Genomic DNA, 21605 nt, shown 5'->3' with positions numbered 1-21605 from the left:
TCTCGTGTTCCTGGTGATGGCTCTACCTTTGAGTCCTGGATCTGACCAGCCAATGTCCTGAGCTGCCAAGTCGATGCTCCTGGATCTGTGCTGTCCGTATCTTGCCTGTGTCCCTGTGTTCAGCCGGTGTCTTGATATTCAGTCCATGGTCCTGGTGGTCCAGCCAGTGTTCTAGAGTCGGTTCCACTTGTGTGCCTGGACGGGCTCCTCCGTGTTCCTGGGGAGTCTCCAGTCTTGTTTCCTGTTGACGGCTCTGACTGTGAGTCCTGGATCTGACCAGCCGATGTCCTGAGCTGTTGCTGTCCGTGTTTTGCTTGTGTCCCGATGTCCTGCCTGTTCCCTGGGGTCCATCCTGTGATGACGTCCATCCAAGCTCTGTGTCTGATGTTCTCCTGCTGTGCTAGCACTACTGAGAAGTTCTCCTGATATGCCCGTGCCACATGACCCTGGACTGCATCAAGCTGTGATGACCTCCTGCCATCGTCTGACGTCTGCTGGCCTGTGATATCACCCTTCCTTGATGTGCGTTATTGGGAGCCTAGCATGTTCATGTCTTGTCTCCTGTATGAGTGTGTTTAGTAATATGTTCTTTCATACCTGAAGTTGTGTGGGGTCAACCAGTCCTGCATGTTACCACCTTGCCCACATGCTCAGCTGCCACAGACCCCAGTCCCTGCCCTTCCCTAGTCTGGGTAGGCCCAGGTCCCCCTCTGTGGTTCAGTGGGTCCACATTCAATTTTCACCTGGGATGCACGCTCCAACGTCGTCATGGCCTGGCGGCGTGGGAGCGTAAGCTCTCTAAGCTAAGCTGCGTCCGTCCTACCGTTACACTTATGACCATGTGATATTTCAGTTTTTCTTTAATGGATTTGCAAAAATTTCTGCATGTTTTTTTTCAGTCAACATAGGGTGCAGAGTGTACATTAATGGGAAAAAATTTACTTTTCTGAATTTACCAAAAGGCTGTAATGAAACAGAGTGAAAAATTTAAAGGGGTCTGAATACTTTCTGTACTCACTGTATGGGTAAATCATATATAGTTACTAAGGACTACTCGTAGTATATAAACAATTGCGGTGGAGAAAAAGTTTTTCAACTACACTGAGACACTATTTGCTGAAATCTCATCTATGTCGCCGGCACCACATTGTGCTACGGATTCTCCTCATTCAAATCCCCAATAAAAGTGTACAGCTAACACAGGCACGTTAATGCACCGTACCACCGGAATAATGGTGCAGTGAAAATAACTTGTGTAAGCAATGCTCATTTGAAGAAGCAAATCAAAGACATGTTCTTAGTTTTGCTGTTATGGAAAGACGCCGTACAAAGCAAATGTTACATGCGGTATCGCAAACACCGTTTTCTAGCAGTTATAAAAGCATTTCTTTTTTATGAGCACCCAACATTTTCAATCTGCAGCACAAAGTACAATATTACAGAAGTCATTAAGAAGCCAATAAACTACAAACATATAGACAGAATTTATTAATTAAGGCAGAAATGGTGAATTATGGATTTTTAACCCATTATGGTCCAACATCATGATAACATACAGGAGCTTTGGTAATCAATGACTTCATGTAAGTCTAGAAGCACATTATACATTTAATAACCAGGAATAAAATAGAAGCTCTTCCTTTACTACTTCATCTCTGGATAAACTAGTCACAGCCTAGATGTCTGTGGCACAGGTCCCAGCCATTTCTCACCTGCAAGAAATCACAGAGAAGACATGAAGAGTGTGCTCCGTATTAACACTATTATTATTGAGGTTACATGTCAGGTGAACAGGTCATCACTGGAGCCACAATGAAAGGATTCCAGACTTTCCTTTGTGCCTGTTTGCCCTGATCCAAGGAGGAGTCTTCTATCTCGACTTGTTATGGAACTTCCTGTCTGTCCTGATTATTTAAGTCCTGGTTATGTGTTCCTCTTTGCCTGAGTATTTTGTTGCTGTTGGCTCCAGAGCTCCTGCCTGCCTGCTGGTGGACTCCCTGCTGCTGCTGCTCATTATGCGGTGCTCTGCCTCACCACGCTATGCTGCCTACAGTCCTCTGTGTATCACCCTGATGCTTTCTGTGCTTATCTACTGTCTGGACTTCTAGTGGGGAGCTATTCGCCCCTGGAACTGCTGTGGCCTGTATAGAATCCAGACATCTCCATTTCCTCTAGGTCTGTGTTTGTTTGGGTTGCGTTGCTGGACTTGTGTGGGACTTTCAGCCCAAAGAGGTACATATAGTGACCTTCTCCTGTTAATGCCACTCGCTCTGATCGCCTCTATGTAGCAGAATTACTGCATTGCTATGAGCGCCGCAGGGTGGCTCTCACAGCAATTGAGCATCAACAACCATATAGGTCTCAAGGAGACCTCTGGTTGTCATGCCGACACACCGGTGACCCGCAATCACGTGACGTGGGTCACCGGTGAGTGCATTTCCGGCCAGATGTTCAGAAGCGCTTGTTAAATGCCACTGTCAGAGTTTGACAGCAGCATTTAGTTAGTTCAAAACAGCTGACATGTCCCGGCTTTGAGGTCGGCTCACCGCCAGAGCTCACATCAAAGCAGGGGTACTGCCATCGGGCGTACTATCCCAAACGATGGCAGTAAGGGGTTAAATATACTTATTTGCATCAACTTTGGTCTCAGTCTTGTATTATCCCACTCAATTAGATTCCGAGGTACCCTTATATTTGTTACACTCAAAAACCCTAAGACCACCGATTCATCAAGACCGGTGATTTTCAAGTGGCTCGTGTGCGGGGGCATGGTGGAGTCAGACGCTCCTGATTCCTGAAGAGGTACATGCCTTTTCATGAATCAGGAGCATTTGACGACCACCATGCCAGAAATGACTTGAGTAAGATTTTTGGCGTAAGGAACGTCACAGTTCATCATGAATTAGATAAGTTGTGGCGTCCAGCCCCCCATTAGACCCAAGGTCAATCCAGCTAGGTTCGGCATGGCTGGGAGAATCTGTAGTGAATGCAGCGTTGCCACAAAATTTTGTGACTTTTCAAAGCAATTTACACCAGAAGCTTGGGGAAATTGCTTTTATGAATCGGCGCCATATAAGCTTAAATGGATTAACTACACTTGCAAATTACACATATTACAGAATATATATATTATATATAAAAGAAATAGTATTGCTTCTCCAGCGATCAGTCCAATGGTGGGGTAAAATATAACTTTTATTTTTCCATTAAAAAGGTTCCATGCTTCTTCAGTAACATTTTTGCAAATAGTCAATCCCTTGTGGACAATGTTTCGACACTAAATGTGTCTTACTCCAGGCCTCACTCGGAACCTTTTTAATGGAAAAATAAAAGTTATATTCTACCCCACCACTGGACTGATCGCTGGAGAAACCATACTATTTCTTTTACATGCAAGGATTTATTCCAATCCGTTTTCCGTGCGAACTGCTACCACAGGCTGGACTTATTACTGGTTTCCTTCAAAGCGGTGAGCTGGCTATGCCAAAAATTTTTTTTCACAGTATACACATATATATATATATATATATATATATATATATATATATATATATATATATATATATAATTAAGAGACCACTGCACAGTTTTATAAAAATCAGCTTCTCTACATGTCTGACAGCCATTCCATTCCAGTGTCAATTGAATTCCAACCAGAGTACACCTCATTCTACTTAATGTGCATCTGACCAGGTGATCACCTGAACAAAATCTTACTTAATGAAGCAAAGTATAAAAAACCCTGCTGTGGTGTTCACAATCCTCTTGCAATAAGACAAGCTGGATGGCAAAACAAGTGCTAGTAATATGCCAAAAGTAATAGGAATGAAAACAATAACTTTTAACCATGCCAAAGGAGTTGAAAAGAAAAGTCTTGAGTGAGGAAAAGAAGGGCTCAATTCTGGCTTTACTAGCAGAGGGATACAGTGAGCGTCATTTTGCCTCCATCCTTAAAATTGCTAAGATGGCAGTCCATTACAACAAGGTCAAGCTGCAGATATTGGGGACAACAAAGCTAAAGACCGGCAGAGGGAGAAAACGACTCTCCTTTTGGAACTGCATTGAGCAGCAGGGTGGTTTGCTGGTAAAAGGGAAAAAAAATCTCTTTTAAATCTTCTGCCTGAACGAGTGTGAACGAGCTGAGTGTGACCTAAGCGTAAGTGCGAACTGTGGTAAGTGTGTGACTTGTGATTCAGTGACTTTGGATTCAGGGAGTTTGCAAGGGAGGTATTACTGAATTACTGTTATATTTGATTAATACTTTATTTATTTTTACTTATCTTTTCTGTCTGGTACAATCCCCATTAGGAATGTGCTCCACTATTGCCAATGCCATCCAGTGTACGTCTTGCCATATGTATGAAATCCTTGAACAGCCGGTCTAGGGTGCATACTGCTGTGCTAGATGTGAGCACGTTGTGCATTTGGAAGCCAGATACTGGATCTAAATATGCAGCTGGCAACACTGAGATCCATAGACAATATGGAAAGGAGTCTTCTGCTCACTGAGCAGACTCTCAAAGGGATAGATGAGGGCAGATGCTAGGTTGGAGCTGCAGGACAGTGAAGCAGCTGGCTGGGTGACAGTTAGAAGGCAGGGTAGAGGGAAGAGCGCCAGGGAGGCTAGTCCTGATCTGGCACGCCCCAATAAGTTTGCTAAGTTGGCAGATGAGGGTAGTGTCAGTGCAGGAGTAGCACTGCTGCAGCAAGGCATGTCCTCTGAAAGCTGGAGGAGTGTCTGCTCCAGTAAGCGGGGAAATAGGAGAGCAGGGCAGGCCAGACAGGTGCTGGTAGTGGGGGACTCAATTATTAGCGGAACAGATAGGGCAATCTGTCACAAAGACAGGGATCGTCGAACAGTGTGCTGCCTACCTGGCACTGGAGTCCGACACATCGCTGATCGGGTTGATAGATTACTGGGAGGGGCTGGTGAGGATCCAGCAGTCATGGTGCACATTGGCACAAAAGACAAAATTAAAGGTAGGTGGAAGGTCCTTAAAGATGATTTCAGGGAATTAGGCTGCTTAAAGCAAGGACCTCCAAGGTGGCATTTTTGGAAATAATTTCTGTACCACGTGCCACGCCAGAGAGGCAATGGGAGATTAGGGAGATTAATAAGTGGCTCAGGAATTGGTGTAGGAAGGAGGGGTTTGGGTTCCTGGAGAACTGACTTCTCAGTTGGCTACAGGTTCTACGCTAGGGACGGGCTGCACCTCAATAGGTAGGGTGCAGCACTGCTGGGGGAGAAAATGGCTAGAAGGTTGGAGGAGTGTTTAAACTAGGGACGGGGGGGGAGGGTATTCCTTTTATAGGAGGGGAATACAGTGCAGATAAAGACCTGGGCACAAATAATGAAACTGGGGGTGGGGTTAGAACAGTTAATTTAAGAAAGAATAGAGGTACAGAGAGACACATAAAGTGCCTGTATACTTATGCCAGAAGCCTCGCCAACCAGATGGAGGAATTAATGTTGTTGGAACATAATTATGACATGGTGGGGATATCTGAGACATGGCTGGACGAGAGCCATGACTGGGCGGTTAATTTACAGGACTATAGTCTGTTCAGAAATGACCGTTCAAATAAGCGAGGGGGAGGCGTGTGTTTATATGTAAAATCATCCTTAAAACCCATCCTGCATGATAATATATATGAATCTAATGAAAATGTAGAGTCCCTGTGGGTGGAGATAAGGGGAGGGGGAAAAAATAATAAATTACTGATAGGGGTTTGTTATAAGTCTCCAAAAATAATGGAAGCAAGAGAATATCCTCATAAATCAAATAGATGAAGCTGCGACTCAAGGAAAAGTCATTACTATGGGGTACTTCAACTACCCTGAAATACATTGGGGAGCCGAAACCTGCAGTTCCAGCAAAGGTAATAGGTTTCTGACAACTATGAGAGACAATTACCTTTCACAACTGGTTCAGGACCCAAATTGGGGGGGGCACTGCTAGACCTAATATTAACCAACAGGCCAGACCGCATATCAAATATACTGTAAGGGTTGAGGGTCATATGTGTAATAGTGATCACAAAATAATAAGTTTTCATGTATCCTTTAATAAGATGTGTAGTAGAGGGGTTACAAGGACACTAAACTTCAGGAAGGCAAATTTCCAACGGATGAGAGATGATCTTGGTGCAATTAACTAGGACAATATCCTGAGACACAAAAGTACACAAAGAAAATGGGAGACGTTTATTAGCATCCTGAATAGGACCTGTGCACAGTATATACCGTATGGGAATAAAAATGCTAGAAATAGGAGGAAACCACTATGGTTAAATAGAGCTGTAAGGGGCGCAATAAGTGACAAAAATAAAGCATTTAGGGAATTAAAGCAAGTAGGTAGTGATGAGGCATTAACTAAATACAGAAGATTAAATAAATTCTGTAAAAAGCAAATCAAAATAGCAAAGATTGAGACAGAGAGACTCATTGCCAGAGAAAGTAAAAATAATCCCAAAATATTCTTTAACTACATAAATAGTAATAAACTAAAAAATGATAGTGTTGGCTGTTGTAAACTCATTTTCTGGTCTTCCTCTGGTTTCTGGTGAGGGAGCTGGTTGTGCTGACAGAGGAGTTGCGAGTTCTCTTTCCGGGTTCCCTCTGGTGGTGGCAGGAGGTAGTGAAGCTGATCTAATTAACATAGACCTGCCACCTGATAATGAGGAAGAGGATTGGACATCTGGAGTCTGACTGGATTTAAGACAGCCGACTCCCTATTCCCATGCTGGTGATTTTTTCCTGCCTCCTGAGGTCTGTTTCCAGCTCAGTTCCTGCCTTCTCAAGCTAAGTTGTCTTTGCTAATGTTCACATTTGATTTGGTTTGGTCTATTCAGTTTTTTGTGTGGTCAGCCAGCCCCGGCTGGGGCTGTGCTGAATTTTCCACTCTTATGTCACTGTATGTGCCAGTTTGCTTTTTGTCCCTTATTAGATTGGCCTCTTTTTGCTCTGTTCTCAGAATATGCCAGAGTGCTGATATAGTGGGAGAAGTCTAGTGACTTCAGGGTATTTTTTGCTACCAGAACTGTTGGACATTTTTGCTGGGTTTTTTGGCGTGATTGCAGACAGTGTCTTTCCTTTCCTGTCCTTTCTAGTTAGTGTGGGCCCCATCGTTTGCTCAGCCTATTTTCCTACCTGTGTTCGTGTTTTCATCTTGTCTCACTGTCAATACATGTGTGGGGGCTGTCTAATCCTTTGAGGTCTGCTCTGGGGAAGTTTTAGATTTCCCCTTTTCTTGCTTTAGGCTTATTTAGTCCTCCGGCTGTGACGAGGCGTCTAGAATCATCATAGGTACGCTCCACGGCTGCTGTTAGTTGTGTGGTTAGGATCAGGGGTCTGCAATTCACGTAGTTACCAACCTCTCTGGTTTTCTGTGACTTGGCTTGGTTTTGTTTTCCTCCTCGGTGACCCATTCACAACAGTTGGCCCCCTTAAAAATAGTCTGGGTGAAATGGTGGATGAGGATGAGGAAAAAGCCAATATGCTAAATGACTTTTTTTCAACAGTATTTACGCAAGAAAATCCCATGATGGATAACATGATCAATGATAAAAATTCTCCATTAAATGTCACCTGCTTAACCCAGCAGGAAGTAGGGCGGCATTAAAAAATCACTGAAATTCACAAATCCCCGGGCCCGGATGGGATACACCCCCGAGTACTGCAGGAATTAAGTAGTGTCATAGATAGACCATTATTTTTAATCTTTAAAGATTCCATAATAACAGGGTCTGTACCACAGGACTGGCGTATGGCAAATGTGGTGCCAATATTCAAAAAGGGGACAAAAACTGAACTTGGAAATTATAGGCCAGTGAGCTTATCCTCAACTGTGGATAAAATCCTGGAGGGTTTTCTAAGATATACTATACTGAAGTATCTGAAGAATAACCTCATGACCCAATATCAACATGGGTTTACAAGGGACCGTTCCTGTCAGACTAATCTGATAAGCTTTTATGAAGAGGTACGTTCCGGACTGGACCAAGGGAACGCAGTGGACGTACTTTACATGGACTTTTCAAAAGTTTTTGATACGGTGCCACACAAAAGGTTGATACATAAAATGAGAACAATGGGGACAGGGGAAAATATGTGTAAGTGGGTTAAGAGCTGGCTCAGGGATAGGAAACAAAGGGTGGTTATTAATGGAGCACACTCGGACTGGGTCACGGTTAGCAGTGGGGTACCACAGGGGACAGTTATGGGCCCGCTTCTTTTTAACATATTTATTAATGACCTTGTAGGGGGCATAGAGAGTAGAATTTCAATATTTGCAGATGACAGTAAACTCTGCAGGGTAATCAATACAGAGGAGGACAATTTTATATTACAGGAGGATTTATGTAAACTAGAAGCTTGGGCTGATAAATGGCAAATGAGCTTTAATGAGGATAAATGTAAGGTCATGCACTTGGGTAGAACAAACAAGATGTATGGTTATGTGCTTAATTGTAAAACACTGGGCAAAACGGTCACTGAAAAAGACCTGGGTGCATGGGTGGACGACAACCACATTTAGTGGCCAGTGTCAGGCAGCTGCTGCAAAGGCAAATAAAATAATGGGATGCATTAAACGAGGCTTAGATGCTCATGAGGAGAACATAATTTTACCTCTATATAAGTCACTAGTGCGACCACACTTAGAATACTGCGTACAGTTCTGGTCTCCGGTGTATAAGAAAGACATAGCTGAACTGGAGCGGATGCAGAGAAGAGCGACCAAGGTTATTAGGGAACTGGGGGGTCTGCAATACCAAGATAGGTTATTACACTTGGGGTTATTTAGTTTGGAAAATCGAAGGCTTAGGGGTGATCTTATTACAATGTATAAATATATGCGGGGACAGTACAAAGACCTTTCTAATGATCTTTTTACTCTTAGACCTGTGACGGGGACAAGGGGGCATCCTCTAGGTCTGAAGGAAAGGAGGTTTAAGCATAATCACAGATGCAGATTCTTTACTGTAAGAGCAGTGAGACTATGGAACTCTCTGCCATATGATGTTTGATGTTGTAATGAGTGATACCCTACTAAAATTTAAGAAGGGCCTGGATGTCTTTCTTGAAAAGTATAATATTACAGGGTATATACACTAGTTTCCTTAATATTGCGTTGATCCAGGGAGCTAGTCTGATTGCTGTATGTGGAGTCGGGAAGGAATTTGTTTCCCCAATGTGAAGCTTACTGATTGCCACATGGTTTTTTTTGCCTTTCTCTGGATCAACATGTTAGGGCAAGTTAAAGTCTATCTTCAACCTTAATAACTATGTTACTATGTTATTCAAATGTCACTCAGCAACCGCAGGATGATATCAAGTGACCTACAAAAGGAATGGCATATGGCAGCTGGGGTGAAGTGCACAGCAAGAACAGTTCGTAACAGGCTCCTAGTGGCAGGGCTCAAGTCATGTAAAGGTAGAAAAAAGCTTTTCATCAATGAGAAGCAAAGGAGAGCCAGGCTGAAGTTTGCCAAAGACCATAAGGATGGGACCATAGAGGACTGGAGTATGGTAATCTTCTCTGATGAGTCTAATTTTCAGCTCTGCCCAACAGTGTCTTGCACCCACTGTGAAATTTGGTGGAGGATCGGTGAAGACCTGGGGATGCTTCAGCAAGGTTGGAATTGGGTAGGTTGTTCTTTGCGAATGACGTATGAATCAAGCCGCAAACAAGGTTATCCTGGAAAAAACGGTTGATTCCTTCTGCTCAGGCAATGTTCCCCAACTCTGAGGACTGTTTTTTCCAGCAGGAAAATGCGCCATGCCTCACAACTAGGTCAATCAATGTGTGGATGAAGGACCACCACATCAAATCCCTGTCATGGCCAGCCCAATCTCCAGACCTGAGCCCCATTGAAAACCTCTAGAATGTAATCAAGGGGAAGATGGATAGTCACAAGCCATCAAACAAAGAAGAACTGCTTAAATTTTGGGGGGAAAAAAGGTTGAAGTCAGCTCACCTTTCTGCTATGTGCAGCTTGTCTCACCATCAGCCTACGCCCTGCACGGATCCAAGTGAGCTTAAGGAAACATCAGTACAAAAAATGGAAGGATCCAGCGATGTCAGGTGACGGTTAAAAACAAATATTTATTGTCAAAATGGCATTAAAATATTCTCTAATATTTCACCAGTTTTTTCAAGAATTTTCTCCAGCAATATTCCTCTGAAAAAGACTAGGAGATAAAAGTGTAAAATGCTTATATTATAGCGCTTAATTGTCCAGCCAATCATGTTGTTGGACACCATATTATTATGCTGTTCAGTGTGCACACAGCCAGATCTTGATAAAGACCTTACGTCGAAACGCGTAGATCTGTGTTTCCATGCAGTGTTGCCAGACATTATGTGCCTGAGAATATTTTAATGCCATTTTGACAATAAATATTTGTTTTTAACAGTCACCCGACATCGCTGGATCCTTCTATTTTTTTGTACTGATGCTTAAATTTTTGTACCAGGAGTGGCATAAGGTCACCCAAAAGACTGGTGGAAAGCATGCCAAGACGCATGAAAGCTGTGATTAAAAATCATGATTCTTCCACAAAATATTGATTTCTGAACTCTTTCTGAGTTAAAACATTAGTATTGCTGTTTCTAAATGATTATGAACTTGCTTTCTTTGCATTATTTGAGGTCTGTGGGCACTGTTTTTTGTTTTTGACCATGTCTCATTTTCTGAAAATAAATACAAAATTCAGTGCTTGGAAATTCAAAGACATGTTGTGAGTAGTTTATGGCATAAAAGAGCAATTTATATGTTACTCAAAAATTTACCTAAAAAGAGAAAAATCAGACAAACTGAACATTTGGAAGTGGTCTCTTAATTTTTGCCAGAGCTGTATATACACACCTACATACACACACACTATTTGTTATTAGTAAAAATGTTTTTCAACTGTGGATTTTGCAAAAAATATCTTTTTTACTGAAATGTATGTATTTTGGGCTATACATTTTTGGAATTGGGTTTCATTAAACATTTTGAAACATTTGCTTGCTATACCCTATGTGTTGCACCAGTAACTGCTGACTGCAGAATGAGTTAACTAAGTACTAGTCATTGAGCTTGTTCTGACTGAAAAAGTGTGTAAGGGCTCATACTCACTTGCAAGAAATACGGACGAGTGCAATCCGATAAAAAAAATCAGATTGCACTCGGACCAATGTTATTCTTATCTTATTTGCGAGTTTTTTCTCAGCCGAAATCGGACTGAGGGAAAAAAATCGCAGCATGCTGCATATTGCTGCGATTTTCGGACAAGACTCGCCAATGCAAGTCAATGTGTGCGAGAAAAAAATCGGACAGCACTCGCACCATGCGAGTGCTGTCCGATTTTTACGCACCGGTGTCCTTTGAAAAGCTGGCAATTCATATGCAGCTATACAGTAAAATCACACTGCCATGTTATAATACAAAAGATGGAATACATGTATTCACATAGAATAGGTATGTATATATATATATATATATATATATATACACACATATACATCTATATCTTTAGATTTCAAAAAGAGATACATAGTAGAATAGTCGGCTTTTGTAAAATCTTTGCAGAATGTATATATTATTTATTTTTATATGTCCCTAACTAATGTTATTAGTGTGTGTGTGTAAAATATTGGAGCTGTAGGTGTTAAAGAATTCACGGAAAAAAATTGCTTGGGCTCCTGCGCAAATTTCTACGCCAGAGAGGGAAAGCCAGTGACTGAGGGCAGATATTAATAGCCTAGAAAGGGACCATTGTTATTGGCCACCTCCGGCTAAAAACATCTGCCTCCAGCCAATTCCGGCACTTAGCCTCTCTCTTCCCATTGCCCTGTAGCGGGTGGCATATGGTATAATAAGGGGTTAATGTCACCTTGCTATTATAAGGTGACATTAAGCCTGGTTAATAACGGAGAGGTGTCAATAAGACACCTATCCATTATCAATCCAATAGTATGAAAGGGTTAAAAAAAACCACAGACAATAAGAATAAAGTCTTTTAATGAAATAATTAAACACACAGGTTTGCCATCTTTATTAAATGCCCAGTCCAAGCAAAGCCATCGTTCTCCTGTAAAAAATAAAAAATAAAAAAGCAACTATCCCATACCTATCCGCCGTACAGTCAATTCTCACGCTGCAATCCATCCCAAGGGGTTAAATAATTTACAACTGGGAGCGGTGCAAATGCTACCGGCCTGGCTGTAAATCACAGCAGAATGAATGAAAAGCTGCCTGCGCAGCCTCCCTGCCTGACCAGAGATGAACTCAGTAGCGTGGGAAAGTTTCTGAACATTTTCCCATGCTGCCAAGTTACTCGCATAGCACTCGTCCGTTTTTTCGGTCCGTAAATCGGACCTTTTTTTTCTCGCAAATGGGTATGAGCCCTAACTCTTATTTGCTTTTTATGGAGCTCCTCTCAGCTGATTTTTGATCCCCAGCAACTTCAGTTCTCTTTAAGGCCTCATTCAGACGTTTGATTTTCATGTATGAGTGCTATTCGTGTTTTTCACACATAGCACTTGTACCTGTGACAGTTTATGGGGGCCATTTACATGTCTGATTTTTTTCCTTGGACCGAGAAGTCTACGGAAAATATTGGAGACATGTCCGATTGTGATCCAAGGGACGGATCAAAATTGGCAATGCAAGTCAATGGGCCCATGAAAAAAAGAAAAATCGGACTGCAGTCAGTTTTTTTTGGACTGTCAAAATGGAGAAGGTGGAGACTTTTTTTTAACCCCTTCATGACTGGAGGTATTTTCATTTTTGCGTTTTCATTTTTTGCTCGCCTTCTTCCCAGAATCATAACTTTTTTATTTTTTCGTCAAAATGGCCATATGAGGGCTTGTTTTTTGCAGGACGACTTGGACTTTGGAATGACAACATTGGCTTTAACATATCATGTACTGGAAAATAGGAAAAAATTCCAAATGTGGTGAAATTGCAAAAAAAAATGCAATTCCAGTTGTTTTTTTATCATGTTCACTGAATGCTAAAATTGACCTGCCATTATGATTCTCCAGGTCATTACGAGTTCATAGACACCAAACATGTATAGGTTCTTTTTTATTTAAGTGGTGAAAAAAAATTCAAACTTTGGTAAAAATAAAAAATGGTGCCATTTTTCCAAGACCTGTAGAGCCTCCATTTTTCATGATCTGTAGATAGGTGAGGGCTTATTTTTTTGCGTGCCGAGCTGATGTTTTCAGTGATGCCATTCTGGTGCAGATACGATCTTTTGATTGCCCGTTGCTGCATTTTATTTCAATGTTACGGTGAACAAAAAAAAACTTCATTGCGACGCTTTGAAATTTTTTTTCTCGCTATCAATCGGGTTTTTTTTTTATATTGATAGATCGGGCAATTCTGAACCCTGCAATACCAAATATGTGTATATTTGATTTTTTTAAAATTTTGAATGGGGCGAAGGGAGGTGATTTGAACTTTTTTTAAAAATTTTTTTATTTACCTTTTGCATGCTACCTTTTTAGATGCTACAGTTTGATTGCCTCTGCTACACACAAGCGATGATCAGATCGCCTGTGTGCAGCTGAAATGCTCACTTGCTATGAGTGCTGACCACTGGGCGGTGCTCATAGCAATCCGACTGACAACCATAGAGGTCTTATGCAGGGGGCATTTATGCACACTTTATCCAAGTACAGTTTATCAAAGTACTGGCAGTTATAACATGGATGAATGTGACACGCATCTCTATTCTCTTCATACAGGTAACCAGCTTTTCCAATCTCTGCTCTGAATCCACTCCTGTGTCTCCATTCAATGTCAGCAAGCAGTTAATCCTGAATGCTATCTCTGTGTTTTCAACTCTGCAAGCTTATATATGGTATATAGTTTTTTTCAACTTACTCTGCTTGTCCCCTTATGTTGTGAGGTCAAGTAACTTTTCAAAGTGCTTTATGATCCATGTAGTGCTGGACATGTATTTATTTGACCACAACATTTTATTGGGTCCTGGTGTCTCAATTTAGTGTGATTGATTAACGAGAAGAGAGAGAGCCAAAAAAAAAAAAAAGTTCTAAGTCTTATCCTCCTATATATCTATATATTCAGACATAGCTTGGGGATAGCATTTATGCAGGGGGCATTTATGCACACTTTATCCAAGTACAGTTTATCAAAGTACTGGCAGTTATAACATGGCACTTAGACAGGGCAGGAGACAGGTAAGACATTTATATACATCAACTCCCTCTACATTAGGAGTACAACAAATATATACCATATGCATTTGTGTAATTTATATCCTGGCCGCTGCATTCACACACATCCACCGCCCTGGCATTAACTCTCTACACTCCATCCATATCGGCCCCTCGCTTCTTTCCTCTCCTATGTATAGCACTCATGCTCTTTTCACATTGTTAAACTGCACAGATCCAGTCAGTCCCACCATTCAACATCAGAGACGCTCTCACAAATCACTTAACCATCTGCTCACTCTTTCTATCCTCCTTCTCCTAGTCGCAGGAGACATTGCTCCCAACCCTGGTCCCCCATGTTATAGAAAGTCAAACCTCCTGACTGCTACACTCAGAAACCCCTCTAATCTTATTAATATTCCCTGCATGCCATCTGTCTCTCTTAATTGTGCACTTTGGAATTCTCGCTCAGTGTGTAACAAGCTCTCCTTCATTCATGACTTTTTCCTTTCTAATTCTCTTAACCTCCTGGCTCTTACTGAAACCTGGATCCAGCAGTCAGACACTACCGCTGCTGCTGCTCTTTCATACGGGGGGCTTCACTTCTCTCATACCCCAAGATCAGACAGTAGAGCTGGTGGAGGCGTTGGTCTGCTCCTATCACCAAAATGTACCTTTCAGGTTATCCCTCAAGTACCCTCACTTGTCTTCCCTTCTTTTGAGGTCCATGCCGTCAGACTCTACACCCCCTTCTCCATGCGAGTGGCGGTGGTGTATCGTCCCCCGGCCCCTCCCATCAGTTCCTGGATCATTTTGCCACTTGGCTTCCACATTTTCTCTCCTGTGACATCCCTACCCCCATCATGGGAGATTTCAACATCCCCATTGCTCTTCCCCTCTCACCATCTGCTACTCACCTTTTATCTCTAACCTCCTCATTTGGCCTTTCGCAGCTTACTAATTCTCCAACGCATGAAGACGGAAACTCCCTCGACTTGGTCTTCTCTCGGCTTTGTGCAGTGGATGATTTTGCAAACTCCCCTCTCCCGCTCTCTGACCACAACCTTCTTTCATTCTCTATCAAGAACTGCCAGGCTGCTCAGGTCACCCCCACTGTCCAGACTTATAGAAACATACAGGCCATTAACACCCAGAAACTTATGAAGAACTTGCAGTCTTCATTGGCCCCTATCTCCTCCCTCTCATGTCCTGATTCTGCATTGAAGCATTACAATGAAACACTTCAAACTGCCCTGGATGAATTTGCACCCCCTATAAATAGAACACCACAATGCAGACGGCGACAGCCCTGGCACACCCTGCAAACACGTTTCCTGCAGCGATGCTCCAGGTGCGCCGAACGTCTGTGGAGAAAATCCAATCTACCCGAAGATTTCATCCATTATAAGTTTATGCTTAGAACATACAACACTGCCCTTCACCTCTCCAAACAAACCTATTTCAACACCCTCATCACCTCACTGTCCAATAACCCGAAACGTCTCTTTGACACTTTTCATTCTCTACTCAATCCAAGAGTGCAGGCCCCAACCACGGAGCTCCGAGCTGACGATCTGGCCAATTACTTTAAAGAAAAAATTGACCAGATTCGACAGGAAATTATCTCCCAATCTCCCAATCACCTCATACCATGCACTGTCCTCCCTCCCCCACTGCATCTAACTCACGCTCTGATTTTGAACCAGTCACAGAAGAAGAAGTAAGCAGGCTCCTTGCATCTTCTCGCCCAACTACTTGCACCAGTGACCCATTTCCATCACAGCTCCTCCAGTCCCTTTCCCCTGCTGTCACCCCTCACCTAACTAAAATATTTAACCTCTCTCTCTCTTCTGGTATTTTTCCCTCCTCATTTAAGCATGCCATCATACATCCACTACTTAAAAAACCATCCCTCGACCAAAACTGTGCCGCTAACTATAGACCTGTCTCTAATCTTCCCTTCATCTCTAAACTCATGGAACGCCTGGTCCACTCCCGTCTTATCCGCTATCTCTCAGAAAACTCTTCTCGACCCTCTCCAATCCGGTTTCCGCTCTTTACACTCCACTGAAACTGCCCTCACTAAAGTCTCTAATGATCTGCTAACAGCTAAATCAAATGGTCACTACTCCATGCTAATTCTCTTGGATCTCTCTGCAGCATTCGACACTGTGGATCATCAGCTCCTCCTCACTATGCTCCGTTCCATTGGCCTCAAGGATACCGTTCTCTCCTGGTTCTCCTCCTATCTCTCCGACCTCTCCTTTACTGTATCTTTTGCCAGTTCCTCCTCCTCTCATCTTCCCCTTACTGTTGGGGTCCCCCAAGGATCGGTTCTAGGCCCCCTCCTCTTCTCCTTGTACACTGCCCCTATTGGTCAAACAATCAGTAGATTTGGTTTCCAGTACCATCTCTATGCTGATGACACCCAATTATATGCTTCATCTCCTGACATCACGCCAGCCTTTCTAGAAAACACCGGTGATTGTCTAAACGCTGTGTCTAATATCATGTCCTCATTATATCTGAAACTGAACCTGTCAAAGACTGAACTCCTGGTGTTTCCTCCCTCTACTAATGCACCTATACCTGACATTGCCATTTCTGTGTGTGGTTCCACTATTATTCCCCAGCAACATGCCCGCTGTCTTGGGGTCATACTTGATTCCGAGCTTTCCTTTGCCCCCCACATTCGATCACTGGCTCGCTCTTGTCATCTGCACCTCAAAAACATTTCTAGAATTCGACCTTTTTTTACCTTTGACAAAAACTCTTACTGTTTCTCTTATTCATTCTCGTCTCGACTATTGTAACTCTCTTCTAATCGGTCTCCCTCTTACCAAACTCTCCCCTCACCAATCTGTCTTGAATGCTGCAGCCAGGATCATATTCCTCACCAATCGTTACACCGATGCCTCTACCTTGTGCCAGTCATTACACTGGCTACCCATCCACTCCAGAATTCAGTATAAACTTATTACCCTCACTCACAAAGCCCTCCATGGCTCAGCACCACCCTACATCTCCTCCCTTGTTTCAGTATACCACCCTACCCGCGCCCTCCGTTCTGCTGATGATCTGAGGTTAGCATCCTCAATAGTCAGAACCTCCCACTCCCGTCTCCAAGACTTTACACGTGCCGCGCCAATTCTTTGGAATGCACTTCCCAGGTCAATACGATTAGTCCCCAATCCCCACAATTTTAAGCGTGTCCTGAAAACGCATTTATTCAGACTGGCCTACCGCCTCAACACATTAACCTAATCTATCCCTGTGTGGCAGAGCCAAAAGTTTTACCATAACCAGGTTCCCCGCATCATTCTCCCACATGCTTTATGCCTCCATTAGCCCTCTGTGTCCGTACTGTCACACACCTAACATTATGGCTGGTCCATACAATCAGGGCAACTGTTACCACCCACCTTTCGTGTCTACCTCTTTCCTCATAGACTGTAAGCTTGCGAGCAGGGCCCTCATTCCTCTTGGTATCTGTTATGATCTATGTGATTATTGTTATGCTTTAATGTCTATTGTCTGTACAAATCCCCTCTGAAATGTAAAGTGCTGCGGAATATGTCGGCGCTATAAAAATAAAATTTATTATTATTATTAGAGGTCTGCTGGAGATCACTGGTTGTCATGCCAACCCATTGGTGACCCACGATCACGTGACAGGGTCACCCGATGGGCGGGATTTCCGGCATGCTTCCGGTAAGCATGAGTTAAATGCCGCTGTCAGAGATTGACAGTGCCATATAACAGCCGTGGGAGGATCTCGATTCCACCGGCCGCTGTTAGAGGCACATGTCAGCTGTTCAAAGCAGCTGAAATGTGCCGGGAAAGATGTGGGCTCAGCGCCGGAGCCCACATCAAAGGGAGGGATTAAGACATGGGTTTACTATTATGTCCAACGTCGGAAAGGGGTTAATTTATCCACGTACGAGAAAATTGGATGATCATATCATATTCTGGTCTTTTTCGTACAGGGAAAAATGAGACATCTGAATGAGACCTAAATGTAGTTTATAATCATACATTATGTTAGTGGAGTTCAGCAATTAGAGAATAGAATTACAAACGTCTCATCAGAACAAACTCACTAACTGATTTTTAGCCAACTAATTTTGCAGCCAGCAATGAGCAGGGAAACCAAAGAGCTTGTAAATATCAAATGGTGCAAACATTTTCAATCAAACTCAATTGCTAAAATAATTAATTTAAATTTACATGCTTTTAATTAAAAAAAAGAACATTTCCCTGATGGTTTCCATATCCTTTGTGTTTACTTTCATTATACACTTTGTAAAAAGCTGTTTTTCAAGAAGGGAACAGACTCATCACTGGATCTGGACCAAAGCCTCTGGTGACAAGTAACAACATATAAATGTACAGAATCTTTTAGTCTATTCTCAAATTAACCACAGCATATAAAGAAAAAAAATAAAGAAATGCAGGCCCCTATTCATCAAGGCTGGTCTTGATGAGGGATTGCGGTGGAGTCAGATGCTCCTGATTCATGAAGCAGTGCCAGCCTCTTCTTAAATCCGAAGTGGCTGACGACTGGCGTGCACCACACCAGAAACCTTACTCCAGTCCATTTTGGTGGAGCTGGGTGGAACTGGTGTGTAAACTCCAAAAGTCACAGAATTTTGGGTAAAATTGCTTTGATGTATTGTGGCCTTAATCTTTGCCTAAATACTGACCCAGAAGATGTGCTAGAAGCTCAAACCGATCGGATCCAAAAAACAACTCCGGTTTTCCTTTTATATGAGCCACTATAGAGGGCATTCCGAAAACCTGCACAGCAACAGAAAATAAAGAAAGTAAATCAATGAGCAGCAATAGCAAATAAACACTAAGAGAAACATACACACATATAAACAAGAGGGGTCAATGTATGGCCCACAAGGAGCCTCCAATCTATTCAACCACAGTATGATAGTCCTGAATTCCTGGACATAACATGCAGTTAGGTACAGAAACGGGACTTGGCGGGACTGTGGGTAGGGTCTCTTGTTCCGTCTTCTCTGCTGTATCTATTTGGATGGCATCTTTCAGAACAATATAATCATTCTTTCCCTATTACAGGTTCCATGCCCTCATATGCATTGTACTTTCAGCTGCCATTTTTAATATATGATCCTTGGTCTGCAGGGCTGATTATTTACAGTGTCAATCTTTTGCATTAATATTCCTTATTGAGTGAGTATATTATATCTGTATTTCTCATATTATTTCATAATTTATTGTATTGTCATCAAACCACTCTCCCTGGATCGTCATATAGTATCTTTTTGGGACTGCTGATACATTATAGAATTATTATTGTATACATTAGTGGAGCGGGATTTAACTAGTTAATAGGCGTGGCGATTCCGCTTGCGCCTATTGCGGGCACATGTCAGCTGTTCATAACAGCTGACATATCACGGCTTTGAGGTGGGCTCACCGACAGAGCCCACCTCAAAGCAGGGGATCCTTACCGATGACGGAATAGTACGTCATCGGTAAGGAAGGGGTTAATTGTTGTGAAGCACCTAAAGGTGCTAAATTAACATACTCGCTAAATTACTCGTTTCTGCTATTCCTGTGTGTTACTCGCACCCCAGCAACAAGGTGCCTTATTGCCTACTCAACTTTACAGTTCTTATATGCCGCCTCCACATTTGGCTCCGCTGCATCTTGTACTTCCATTTCTGCTTATTTACCTGACATCCAGTCTACCCAGCTTTACTGGTTCTCGTTGTTCTATAGTTTATCTGGTTGACCTGCTCACATCCATCAATGCCTCCACTCCAAGTTGTTGGCATAACAAATCCCCCTCACTAGGTGAGCCCAACTTTTTATTGTAGTTGTCTTGAGGTATTTAAATGGGTTTATTACAAACATCAGGAACTTCGCAAATTTTGCTAATAATCCTAATTTCCTATGGGAGTTGAATAATTTTATTGCAATTGAACATTTCTCCAGCTATCCACACATTATAACAGTTTGGAGGGAAGGTTTCATAGTGAAAGATTCTTTTTAAGCTTGACTGAAGTGCACTTTAAAGGGTCATTCCCATCTCCAAGATCCTACTCAAATTTGTAGTAGGACCTTAGGTATCCATGGTTACAACTAATAGCAACTAGCTAATTGTGAGTATATTAGTGGTCGTAACCATGGATACCTAAGGTCCTGCAATGCCTGCATAAGAGGAAAGAGACAGCGAATCTGAAAAACTGTACTACATTCCTATTTGGAGGTCTTTGCTGATATTAATGTTACACCTACTAGATATTAGGATAGGACCTTGGTGACGGGAATACCACTTTCCTTGGACACTAAAAATGACCGATGATCAGCTGCTTGTTTGTTGATCGGCAGATGTTTAGAAGCCTCTCTATACAAGCAGAGCACACTTAAGATACACATTGAATAGCCTGCAATAGAAAAGAGGAAAAAAAGCTATATACTGCTCATTATTACCCCATATTCCAAGGCTTTATCTGTTGTTTCCTTGAGCTTGTTCTTGATTTCAGGTGAGGTGATTGTGGTCAGTAATCTTTTCGCCAGGTCTTCTGGCATCCCAGCTTTCTTAGCAGCCTAAACAAAGTTAGAAAAAAAATGGTCTATGAAAAAAAACCTAAGGGGTAGTCAAGGGAACTCATAACAGACCCAAAGAGAGACTAGATGTCTGCTTTGAAGGTGTAAAAACATGTCACCCGGTAAGGTCCTAGAAGAAAAACAACATTATAGCATACAGGAATCTGGTCCATTTTACAGCCCAGAGCACTGGATGCAATAGCAGGCTGCCATCCAATCCTGGCCTAAATTGCTTTTTTGGCTTTTCTTTGAACTCGTGTTAAGCCAAAAGGAAAGGTAGGGAGCACACATCTAAATTTCCATTTATTGCAACTGAAGGTATAGGACCTGCATGAAAGATGGCAGTTAGATACTAAAGTCTTTTCTCACCTGCACTATACTCTCTGGGGTTGTAATGTCTTTATCCTGTAAGAAAGAAACACAGTTGCACTAGACTCAAGAAACAATGTATAGGATACCATAATAAGACATATAGTAACACATGCTGTGCAGGAAACTCAATGCAATCACATGGATTGAAAAGAGAAGATTCTATTTTAATCAAATTCAATGCAGTTAAAGATTATGAAAAAATACAACTTGTTTTTCTACCAAACAGAAATACATAGTGTAAAACAATATTTTGCTTCTACAAAAAAAAAAATAGTTTCCCAACTATACGGCTGATAACCAATAAGTAGATGTTATATGATTAAAGACCATGAAATGTTAATGTACACATTCCTGGTCTCATCCTTTCATAAGAAAAACAATATGAAATAAAAAAAGTACCATAAACAAAGCATAAGAGTGAATACAAGTAAAGTGAACAATGTCCAATGGACAGAATACTTTTGCCCATAATCT

At 42.2% G+C, this 21605-nt stretch overlaps 1 protein-coding gene across 1 annotated transcript in view; it reads right to left on the bottom strand.

Annotated features, from left to right (window-relative positions):
* Window positions 1-1465: 1465 nt before the first annotated feature.
* LOC141051370 (glutathione S-transferase kappa 1-like) overlaps window positions 1466-21605 on the bottom strand; it is a 44022-nt gene continuing 23882 nt past the window's right edge. Inside the window, exons 5-8 of the mRNA XM_073548308.1 lie at window positions 21129-21164; window positions 20643-20759; window positions 18878-18971; window positions 1466-1712 (exon numbers count right to left, since the gene is read on the bottom strand). Coding sequence (XP_073404409.1) covers window positions 1669-1712; window positions 18878-18971; window positions 20643-20759; window positions 21129-21164 — 291 coding nt within the window. The 3' untranslated portion in view covers window positions 1466-1668. The remainder of the gene's footprint in view (window positions 1713-18877; window positions 18972-20642; window positions 20760-21128; window positions 21165-21605) is intronic.

The sequence above is a fragment of the Dendrobates tinctorius genome, unplaced genomic scaffold (assembly GCF_039654945.1).
Source record: "Dendrobates tinctorius isolate UK_male_01 unplaced genomic scaffold, ASM3965494v1 ptg000156l, whole genome shotgun sequence".
NCBI classification, from domain to species: Eukaryota; Metazoa; Chordata; class Amphibia; order Anura; family Dendrobatidae; genus Dendrobates; species Dendrobates tinctorius.
Note: the sequence above shows the minus strand (reverse complement) of the source record. Positions and strands in the feature narration are given on the sequence as shown.